The sequence below is a fragment of the Pongo abelii genome, chromosome 17 (assembly GCF_028885655.2).
Source record: "Pongo abelii isolate AG06213 chromosome 17, NHGRI_mPonAbe1-v2.0_pri, whole genome shotgun sequence".
Classification (NCBI taxonomy): Eukaryota; Metazoa; Chordata; class Mammalia; order Primates; family Hominidae; genus Pongo; species Pongo abelii.
The window spans coordinates 51,886,022-51,897,880 of NC_072002.2; the positions used below are offsets into that span (position 1 = coordinate 51,886,022).

An 11,859-nucleotide genomic window follows, 5' to 3' on the forward strand; every position below is an offset into this window, starting at 1 on the left:
ACACAAGCTCCCTGATAGAACTCAGAACTTTACTACATGAGTGTGTAGGGGGCATAGTGATGGCAGGCAGTTTTGTCATTGTTTTCCTTTGCGTTGTTTTATGGCTATGATTTCATTCAAGAAAAGATTTCATTTTGTTGTGTTTGAGAGGCCACAAACATCCAGCCAATTGGAGCAGGTGATGAAGGGAGTGAAAGTATACCAAGGGGGTTATTTCAACCCAGTCTAGAATTCCCATTAAAACTGTGTGTGCTTGGGGATGGGAGGGAGGTTGTTAACATCTCCCTGTTGAATTGCACTGAAATCTAGGCCAGCCCTGGTTTCCACATGTGTGGGATGTGCTTAGTCATGCTTGCACATGAAAACATATACGTGCATACGTGCATGTTAATTTATCTCTGTGTTTGTTGATTCCAAGGAAGTCTGTTTAAAAGACAAATGAAATTATGCATAAGCAGCAAATAACCATCAGTCTCTCAAATAAGCTAATCATTTCCCAATATTTTTCTTTGCTCTTAAGTAGGACACTTATCAACATCTGGAATTTGGAGTTTGTTTTAATGGTGATTGTTGCTTTGATATTCTTTAGGTTTGTAATGATTGCTATTGATCATTTTCTTTGGTGAAACTTGTTTTTTTAAAAAATGCTTTTCTTGTTTTCTGATTATGGCTATTCAGTTTTCCCTGTCTCTGATAAGGCAAATCTTTCTTTTAAAAGCTGTTGGTGTGTACCCAGCCATTCTGCCAGTCTTTTCCCCTGGACAGAACTGAATTTTTATTTTTCAAAGTAATTAAAAAAAGTTCATCTTAATTGAGCTCATGCCCATGCTAATACTTCAGCTGCACTGTCTCTTAGACTCATTTGAAAATGGAAATCACATAGAGCCTCACAGTTTAAATCACCTGTCTACAGCAGAAAAAAAACACCCAAAACCCCACAAAACAACGAACCATCTTGGGTAAAGTCAAGCAGTGGAAATTCAGTGTTCTGAGAATTATTATATCTTAAACACAAATACAAGACATAATTTTATGAAGATGGTCACAAATCACCAAAACATATTCATATCCCCGTCCTTCCTCTTTCTCACAGCTAAACCCCAAATCAAGGGGCTTTAGGCATTTCCTATTCAGGTATAGTTGAAATAGAAGATTGTGCATGTGGTGGTGAGTATATTTTAAAATGATACACTCTCTGGAGTTAAATCCACAGAAGATTCTATTGCTCTGTCCCCACCCTTCTGGATGTAGTGTGGAAGTATGAGGGACTGAAATCCCTGCAGCTGTGGCTCCTGGGCTGAGAGCCCCCCAGGCTGCCAGTAGAGTAGATTTTCCTCCATGCAGCAGAGAAAACCTCAAAGCAGAGTGGTTACCCAGGCACAGATCTGTTCTGACTGGATAACAAGAGGGACTATGATGTGGACTTGGCTGTTTAGATTAAAATGCATCGTAGGCTCTGGGAACAAGCACACATCAGTAGTAAAGGCTGTTTAAACCTTTGGGGACAGCCCTATGTTTAGATTACATTAATTCATAAATATTATACTAAATACCACTTAAACTGGACTTAAATGACTTCAAAGATAATGCATTATAATATGGCTATCCAGAGAGCACTAGTCTTTATATCTCCCAGTAACTCAGTCTTTGCTTCCTCCCATCAAGCTAGACAGGACTAAAGTTATGAATGGATTGCTGATTTCTTCATGTGTGATCCACTGTGTATGTGAGTGTTAACAAGCATGGGTATGTGTGCGTATATGTGTCTTCAGCCACTGCCTCTTTTTGTTCTACAGGAAATGAAAAGAAGAAAAGAGAAATAAATTAAAAATGAGAGAAAGGAAGAATTGGACTACTGGGTGACCTGTTCCCTTCTCCAGGGTAGAAAAATTCTACAAAAAGGGGTAAAATTGGCCCTCAGCTCACTTCTGCTGCTACCCGAGGAATTCATCTCTTTTCTCTTTAATTAATAGTACAATGTCTTTCTCTTTGGAGCCTGGAAAAACAATCTTTCCCAAAGTGCTCTAATGGGGGAGAAAAGACTCTGAGTTGGTCGGGAGAGTTTGCATTAAACTCGGTTTTCTTCCTTGGGTGTTGTTTCTTTGAATTTTAATTCTGGGCTTTTTTCTTCCTTTCTCTCTCTGCCTAGCACCCAGATACCCCTCTCCCCAATTGCTTTCTGGCCTCCAGGGGGTAAATTTACCTTTACGGTAATCACCCCAGTCCACAGCTGCTCTTTGCTGCCTCCCCAGCCCAAAAGCCTTTCTCTGATATGGCTGGGTTTGCTCCACAACACCCACCCACTCCCTCCTCCACAGACTCCCAATTTGACTGGAGTAATTGCCTTTTAAGGTGCACTCTACGCATGGCAGGTATTCCATTAACCCTTAGAACTCCTTCCTTCTTTAGATATCTGAAATGGCAGATGGCCAACAAATGGAGACCCACCTGAAACCTCATGTGTTTAATTTAGTTTTTACTTCTTTTCCTTTTCCTTCTTTTTTTTTTTTTTTTGCCAATAAAATAAACATGACATCCAAACTGGAGGCCAGTGTCCTGTGTCTCTCAATTTTATCCTGTATGATTCATTAGAAGTTAGAAATTAAGGAAGGGGAGAGCAAGAGGCACAAATATGCCTAGAAACCAGGCTTAACAAAGGCATGATTCTATCCCTAACCTTATGTTGTCAATTTAGAGATGGGGAAATCTAGAAACCAAATGTAATCCTCATTCCTCAAGCCTCATCATGCTTTCTGACTTAACAGTAATTAATCACCAATGGCAAGCGAGTAATTTTTTAAGGTGTCCGGAGGCTTATTTTATGAGAATTAGCTAATAAATCAGGCTGCATCACCGAAGAAGGAGTTTAAACTCTTCTAGGACTGAATAAACCAGACCTTGGAAACGGTCTCATTTATTCAACTCTCTGAGAGCTTGCAAGCACTGTTAGGGACATTGTGGCCTAACCTCAATTATAAAAATCAGAAGGATGGAGAGGTAGGAAGTTTCACTGGGAAAAATATATGCTCAGGCTCTGAAGGGTGAGCTGCGACGAGGAACTCAGTATGCCGGAGCCAGTGGGCCTGCTTGCCACTGACTGAGACAGTTTAGGGGATAAATTATTTAGAAAATGAAGTTTTGTTTGTCCTAGGAATTCTGGCCACATATATATATATATATATATATATATAATATATAATATGCAATATATGTATTATGTATATATTATATATATAATCATAACCTTCTCTACCTCCCTAATGCAAATGATGAAAATTCTACTTCTTTGCTATTATATGAGAGAGTCCAAATTACATCAGAAACAAAGTGATGATATCAGGGATTGTAGAAAAGAAACCAAGGAATATTGTTAAAGTTTATCTTCATTTGAAATGAAGAAGCAAGTAAAGTACTTTAATCCAGATGCCATATGAAGCTCAGCTCCTCACAACTGTCTTTTGCCTCTAGTGGGTTCTGATTTTTTTAACTTTAAAATCTTAAATCACCACAAAAACTGATCATTAAGATGGGCAGAAGACTTCCCTACCTATGCTTTCAAAATTTTTATTATTACTATTTTTTAAAATGAGGACATTCAGAATAACAAAGGTTTGATACAAACCTTGATTAGCTTCTAGGAAGCTTGATTGGAAGGGGAAAAACTACAAAGATATGGTTGAATTCAGAGGGACGGAGGGAAAAGAAAGTGTTTTCTTTTTTTCTTCGAATATTATTTTGAAGCCTGCCTCCCCATTCCACCTTTCCAATCTCTCTTCTGAACAGACAGACATTTTCTCCATATTGGATAAAGGTTGGTTTCTCTCTCCATTACAGCCCCCACCCTCACCCCACCCCAACAAACCCAGTATATTTCCATTCTGCTGTGTTTTTGTGTTACTCAACATGCCATTAACTTTAAGATTTACTCCTCAGCAGGCAAGCTGGAAGATGCTAAAGCCAATAAAAACTGCTCTCTGGGACTCCAACTATGAAGAGTTTGGAGCTCTGTTTAGTATTCGAACGAAGGGAGGGCTGGAGAAAGAGGGTGGTTGTGATAGTGAAAATCGCTGCTGCTTAGAGAGCCAGACAGCTCTGCGCTCTGCACCTAATGTGCTGGAGGATCAGCTGTGTCCATAGCCCATTTGTGGCCAAGGATGAGGCTGTTCTCTATGTGGGGGTGGGTGTGCGTGTGTTTTCATCTTTAAAACCACCAGCTGTAACAGCATCTTCGGCGGCTCTCCACACTACTGTTTATTAAAAACGGAACATCCATACACATCCCCTACAACTTCCTTAGCCCCGTGCTCCTTCCCTGCCTGGCGATCAATCTCTCTCAGAAAGCATTTAACTTGCCCACATAGCTCCAGCACCGATTCATCCCCGCTGCACATCCTATATATTACTGTTAGGAAGCGGAGCACTGGGCTAATTTCGTCACCCACCAGCCACCCACACACATTCTACAACTGAACACGTTTGGGGCTCTGCTTTAAAGATAATAAAACAAGGAGAAAACAGGCAGGCTGCAGACAATTCCCATGACCACTTTCCTAAAAAGTTGCTGGGTTTTAATTCTTTGATTATTCTGTCTCCCCCTCCCCCAAGCACTCACTGGCAATGATCGCTTCAAGGGAGAAATAATGTACTATAAAGCTCTCTGCATGGTGAGTTTGGGATAAATTAGGGTACACCTTTCAAAATGCAAATCTCGCACACATTTTTTTCCCAAAGCCCCGCTTTCCTGGGAAAGGGACTATCCAGGCTTGCCAGACCCCCTACTCCACCCAGGGGATGGCTGGTTCCTTGCTAATTCTTGCCTTAGGTTTTATCACTGGTTCTTTCAAACATCCACCCCCCCCACCCCCAACACACACCACCACTCACACCACAATCAGATTATTGAGGCACACAGCTCGACAAGGAGAGTTTACTGTTACATTTAAATAAAAATATCTCTTTGAATTTGTCACCTCTCTCCCTTTTAGACGGCTGCGCTCCTGCTACTCTAACCCGGAGCAAAGGATGAGGAGACTATGTCGTTTAGTATTTTCAGCACCACGGCGATGGACAGCACCCTCGGTCCCCGGCCGGCCAGGCGCCCGCGAGTGCGTCCGCTCAGCGTCCTGGGCTCGACCGGTGCAGCCTTCCCCATCCCAATCTTTCAGGTCGCTGTACCCAAAAATCCAAGCCCCGTCTCCTCGATCCCCTCTCTCTTTCTCTTCATCGGCGCCCGCCGCTCTCTCCATGGCATCGTTCCTATCAGCACCTCGCCCAAAACCCAGTCTTGCCCCAGCGAACAGCTCCCCACGCACCCCAGCTCTGGTCTCCGCTGCCCGAGCGCCTCCCTCCACGGCGCCCGCCCGAGGCTTCCTCTCGCTTAGTCCGCCGCTCGTCAGTCGCCGGCCGGCTGGTCGTTCCGCCCGCCCGCTCCTGCTCCCCGGCAAAGTTGGGAGGGAAAGGTGTACTCACCTTTGTGCATGCCTGTGAACCTGTCCTTCAGAACCGTAAGCTCGTAGATTTTGCCAAACTCCTCGAAGAGGGGCTTGAGGTCCTTCTCATCCAGGTTGCGGGGGATCTGCCCAATGAACAGCTTGATGGCATCGTGGTCCTTCATGGGAATGGTCGACGGGTTCCCCGGGCTGTGGCTTAATCCGTTCATGTGCCCGGCACTGCCCGGGCTGCTGCCGAGCCCGTTGGTACTGAGGCTCGCGTTGTCAGCCTGTCCGTTTGCTAACGTGGCCATCTTTATATACATAGAGAAAATCTTCTTTCCTTTTATTCTTTCTCGCTCGCACTCTCTCGCTCCTCTCTCTCGCTCGCTCGCTCGCGCTCACACACGCACACGCATACACACACTCGGATTCTCTCCCCCTCGGTTTCTCTACACCTCGCTCTCCGCTCGCTCTCTGCTCTCTCTCTTTCTCCTCTTCTCTCGCTCGCTCGCGCTCGCGCTCTCTCTCTGCTCTCCCCCCTCTCTCTCTCCCTCCCTCCCTCTCCTCTCTCTCTCCCTCTCTCTCTCCTCTCTCTCTCTCTCTCTCGGTCTGATCTGATTTTTTTTTCTTTTTTTCTTTCTTTTTTTTTTTTTTACATTGAACAGACAGGATCTCTGTCCTTTCCGTTTAAACAGGCTGGACCGGTTCAAGTTCCCAGCCAGACCAGGGGTGGGGGCGGCGAGTGTGCGCGCGCGGAGGAGGCCGCGGGGGGCCGGGAATGGGCGCGCTGTGGGGGCCCGCGCCACGGCGGGCGGCGGCCGGGGGCAGGGCGGCGTGGGGCGGCGCCGGCCCCACCGCACCTCCCCCGTCGGCGGCCCCGCGCCGTGGCGGTGGTACAGTCCGAGACGGCCCCCGGCTATAAATAGCGCCAGGCGCATGGCTCTTCGGGAGGTGCTGAGATTCCGGGCCCGGCGGCCGCGGGGAGCTGGTGTCCGTGAGGAGCCGGGCAGCCGGCCTCCTCTCTTTGCCTTTTGGGGGTTCTTTTTGTAATAGCAGCAGGTGCAACTTTTTGTATTTTAAAAATAGTGATTTTTATTTTCGTGTAGGTATGTAGGGGGGCTTTATCCACCAAGCTATGCTCTATTAGGGCGCCAGGCGGGCGAAGCAAAGGCAGGGATGGCGGGCGGGGCGGCGGCGGAGGTGGAATGGGCGCTTTTTTCTTCCATCTGGCTTTATTTATTTATTTATTTAGACTAGAAAAGCGAGCCGGCTTGGAGGGAGTCCGCCCGGGAATCCGAGTGCGCATTCATCAGTGTCGAGAGAAAAAAAGCTACATAAATATATATTATGTGGATAAATCTATAGACAAGAGCTCTCTCGCGCGCGCTCTCTCCCTGTCTCTCTGTGTGTCTCTTTCTCTGTTTTTTTTCCTCCTCGCACCCCCAACCTGCCAGAGCAGCCCCACATCTTCCTCCCGCCCGGCATCTACCGCCACCCAAGCCACCTGCCAGGATGGGGCTGGGAGCTGTCGGGCCGCGCCGAGGGGCAGAGGGACGGGGAGTAGAGACTCGGGGTCCGATCCCCGCCCCAGCCCGCCTCCGAAGGCGGAAGGTGGGGGTCCCCGTCCCGGGCGGCCTCCCCCGCCCCGGAGAGCGCGGCTGGTCCGCCGGTGGCTGGCGGGAGGAAGGTAGGAGTCGGGCGCCCCTGCCCGCTCGCCCGCCGGAGGGGGAGGAAGGCGCTGGGCGCGGTGGCCGGTGAGCCAGCGCGGGGAATGGCTTGATGTTGCCCTCGTCTGCTTTACGGGTTCAAATAGAATAATTTTTTTTAATCACCATCAAAAGAATAAAGCCCCTGAATCGCTATCTGGGTTGCCGCCGGACCGAGACTCGCGCGGCGTGCGCTGCCCCCGCGGGTTTCGTTTTCGGCACCTACAGCTCCCGAGGTGCGAGGCTGAATCGTTCCTGCCGTGGGGACCGGGGGTCCAGCCGCCCGGTCCAGACCCCGCCGGACTCCCCGCCAGGCCCACTGGGGCTGGCACCTCCGCTGCGCGGGAAAGGGAGTGGCAGGCGCGGAGCCGGGAGCAGGGTCCGAGCAGCCCCGCCTGTAGGGGTGAATACTGGTGGTGAACTTGGCTGGGGTAGCAGATTTTCACGTTAATGATATTTACCTGCACCCCGTCCTCTCTCATGTTTGCTTTTTCAGGGCAGCCTCTTCGCTTCAGAAACCTGGCAAATTAACGCGCCCGCTCCCCCGCGGGCTGCGGGGCTGGGGAGCTGGGGCGGCGGAGCGGCTGGCCTAACCCCCGCCGGCCCTCGGCTGGCCACTTTCGGGTTTCACGGTTTCTCTTTTCTTGCCCTCGGATTACATTACGTTACTAGAGGATATGGCTGCAATTTTAATTAAAGAAATGAGACCCCAGCTGCCTGAAAACCCAGGCCAACCCCATTTGGTACAAGCACAATACGGAGCTCTCCAGCGCCGGAGGAGGCCCGGAGGCCCGAGGTTCGCAGCCCCAGGCCTCGAGTCCGCTCAGGACGCCTCTCTCTGAGGATCCCGGGCCCAAACCAAAGAGCAAGTATGATTTTTAGGACTGTGGAACTTCATCCTTTCATTTTAGCTTCTCCTGCCTTTGCTTGCTGGAATCGGGTGTAAGTACAGTTAATTCGTCACTTGGTTTCCCGGGCTTACGTTATCCGGTGTTATATGCTGGTCTAAGAATCGACCAAGTAGATGACTCGAACAGAAACTCACATATAGAGCCTTTGCCATGTGGTGGTTGTGTATTTGGTGTGCCTTTGAAGTGCCCTGATAAGGGGGGCAAGTCCCTGCTAAGCACTTGGAGAGTTTGTGTGTGTGGTTTGGCCGTGTGTGCCTGCTTGTGTGGATGCAGCGTGGGTCTGTGCACGGACCCTGCGTGTATCCACACTGCATATATGTGTGTGTCCCTACCAGGTTGAGACCTCCTCCTTCCGGTCGCCTAGGACAGACACATCAGCAGAGGCTATTAACTCTGTCCAAGATATCTCTTCCAACATCATCCTGTGGTGCTGGTACATGGCACCCAGGATCCTACAGCTGAGTGGCATGTATTTTCTGCTATCACAGGGGAGTTTAGGAGAGTAAATTCCTGCTCGAGGTCTGTTTTTCTCTCCTTGCCCCTCAACCCCTGAAAGCAAAGCCCGGACATCGGAAAGGGAAAGGGGCCAGCTAAGGGCAGCTGGAAAAGAAGGGAACTGCTCAGGGGAGAGTCACTGAAGTTCACCCTCCTCTTCCTGCCACCCAAGGCACCCCTAGGTCCAAGTAAATTATTCACAGGGGGTTAATTATTCATGTTATTAATAATAGCCAATACATAAATAAAAGCAATGATTGGGCAGGAGTGAGCCGGGGAGTGGGCTTGTTAATGAAAGGGGGCACTGGCTATTTCAGATGCTATGAAGACTCCTCCATTCTGTGCAGTGCCAGTTCCCTCCAGGACTGCTCCCCTGCCCTGTGCACCACAGCCCCTCCTGGTGTCTCTTCATCTGTGGACTCAAAGCTGTGGAGAGCTCCTTCTTCCTTAGAGATCCCCACCCTCCCCTTTCTCCCACCCGATGATGCATTATTTGGGATTTGGGTTATCTCACCTTAGCAGGTGGCACAACCCTTACCTCTCATCTTTCTGGCAGATATATGGCAAAATGTCCTCCTTCCCAGCTCCTGCCCCAGGACACTAAGTCGTGTCTAACTGAGCTACCCAGTGTAAACAGCAGCAGAAGCAGCTTCTGTTTAGGCATCGATCTCTTAAAGGTGCAGATCTGGATCTCTTAGGCTCCTACCTCTCCTCCATAGTAGAGTGTTGGGGATAAAATAACACAGACAGGTGTCTCAGACTAATGTAATAAAAGAGCAGGACCCCTGAGAAAATAGTATGAAACATGATTAGGTTGGCTCTTTGGTATCCTCACCCTTGATATTCTAGGAAGACTTGAGTTAAAATTTTTTTTAACCTTAGATCATCAAAGAGAAATGTAATTAGACAAAGACGGGGCAAAGTATTACTCACTGTGACATTTAAGCAGATTTAAAACTTTCCCTCTAAGTGCCACTTCATGGCCACAATTATTTCATCCACTGAGAGAGAGGGAGAAGGCTGGCAAATGGAAGCGGGGCTGGGAACAATTGCTTCTCATTTTGTCTCTGGGCTTGGTGTTTATATTTTGTTGCTGATTCATCTTTAGGGGTGTTAGAAAGTCCTGTGGGGGATTAGGTTCAGGTGGGCTAGCTACTCAGGCCTTGCCAATACCTCCTGTTCCTTCGCTTCCCTTTGCTTCTCTCATTCCTCAAGGAGGGGAGGGAGCCCTCTTTGGGCTCAGCTTCCCTCCAGCTGAGCCACTTGTCACTGGTCACTGTCTTCTCTCTGACACCCACTGAACTAGCATCCCTGGCCATGGCCGCACAACCTCAGGCCTGCTTTGGCTCTCTTGCCTGTGAATCTTCTCTTTCCACCTCAATTGTGAACTCATGGAGGGCAAGGACCCAGTAATGGTCTCTCCTCCTCTGCAACCCCTTCTGGTAGCACAGTAGGTGCTTAAGATGTAGTTTGTAGATACCAATGGCTAATCTGACTCGGGGAGTGGTGTCAACACTATATTCATATGGGCTCTAAGGAAGGGGAGCTGCAGGGCCCCAGGTGGACACTTTTGAACAGGTAATTTAGAAGACCCCCAGCAGTTCAGCATCCCGGGTCTGCACTGCTTTACTTGGAGGCATCACCACTCAGTCATTCTTGCATTCATCCAGTCTTTCTGACCTCCCTCTGGAAGCAGCCAAGAAAGGACAAGGCTGCAAAGATCTCACTGTCTAGTTAGACCAAAGTCATACCCAGCGAAAAGCCCCAGAACAGCAAATGGCAACAGATGGTTAAATGTCTTCCAGGCCTGAGGAGTTCCACATAGGAGAAAATAGAAAACAATCCAAGTTGCCTGTGATGATCCATGATGGGGGGTAGTAGCCTTAAGGAAAGAGGCAGTGAAGAAGGCAGGATGCAGAGGGGGCCAGATGGTGGTAAGCTGGGTGATGCTGGGGATTTAAAACTAGAAGGGAAAAAAGCAGGGATTACTCCAAGGTTATGTTGAGACCACGCTGAAAACAGAGCTGAGATCTACACTGGGCTCCCTAACAGACCAGACCTCCAATTAAACATCTCTATGGAGCGACTGCTCTGCCCAGACCTGCAGAGGGCAGTGAGGGCAGGCTACAGGAATGGAGACTCCCCTGTACTCTGTATAGGGCTCATGTGCTGTTTGGGCAAAGAAATGGACTGAAAGAGCCAAGTGGCCACAAAGGGTGTGATCCAACTGAAGGACAGAGTGAAAGGAGCAGGCTGTGTGGGCTACGGACCCCCAGAGAAGGTGGAACTTGTGTGGGCAGTGGTACTCAGGGAAGGCCTTCTGGAGGAGCAGGCCCTGCTGGCCCTGTAGGAAGGGGTGTTTCAGCTCAGGAAGAGAGGAGAGAGGTGGCCTTTCAGGTTGAAGTGGTGTTTGGAGTTGCCAGGCCTGGAGTGAGCAATGGGCTCTGAGTTCTTGCATGACAGGCAGAAGGAGGAGGCTCCCATGTGGTTATCAGTTTGGTAGGCAAGATGGGGCTTTGCAGGCAGCCTCAGCAGTATGGTCTTCTCCACAAACCCAGTGCGTCTCTGACCTGGAATACTTCAGGAAAGTTCAGTGATATAAAGAACAAAAATTGGGGCAAGAAAGGAAGAGAAAAACAATCCCTATTGCCTTTTAGCTAATATTGGCAGCCTCCTGCTACCCAAGTAGACAATTGAAGGACCTCCTATCCTGTTCTGAGCCCACAGCAGGTCTGGGCATGAAGGAAACCCCTTGGAGGGAGAATGCTGTGTGTTTGGGAAACCCAGGGACTCCCTAGAAGGACTGAGCTGTCTCCAGGTCTCAGACAGGTGCCAGGGCTGGCAGAAGAGGGGTCTCAGAGCTGTTTTTCTTGCTGGCTGAGCCTCAGGGCCATACTGCCTTGGTCTTGTGAGGGGAGCCCTGGCTCTGGCAGGGAATGGTTTTGGGAGTCCGTGGTCAGCTCCTGTTCCAGCCTTCCATGCTAGCCCCGGGGGTTCGCCTCACTTGTGCTGAGGACAGGTAGGAAATGTAGAGGCAGTGTGAGAGGCAGAATGAAGGGACCCCAGAGTCCCAGACAGGGGCATCCTGTGTCATGTGGCCAGGAGAGCCAGAACTCGGCAGTGGGGACCTGACTCATCACTCTCCTGGGCCTCAGCTTTCTCTTCTGTCAAGTGGAGACGGGGGTCTCTTTCTTCCACCTTCCTTTCCTTCCTCATATCACATCCAAAAAAAGATGAGACAGTGGCACTGTCTGTGAGGTTGACTAATCAGTTTTCATGTAAAATTATTTCATGTAAAAATTATTAAGGTGACAG

General features: G+C 49.0%; 1 protein-coding gene across 45 annotated transcripts in view; it reads right to left on the reverse strand.

The window, feature by feature from the left end:
- CELF4 (CUGBP Elav-like family member 4) overlaps positions 1-6,154 on the reverse strand; it is a 324,300-nt gene extending 318,146 nt beyond the window's left edge. For 17 of the 45 annotated variants that reach the window (XM_024235766.3, XM_024235765.3, XM_024235764.3 and 14 more), the window contains exon 1: positions 5,470-6,151. In XM_024235766.3, coding sequence (XP_024091534.1) covers positions 5,470-5,755 — 286 coding nt within the window. In that variant the 5' untranslated portion in view covers positions 5,756-6,151. 45 annotated transcript variants of the gene reach the window in all.
- Positions 6,155-11,859: the final 5,705 nt, after the last annotated feature.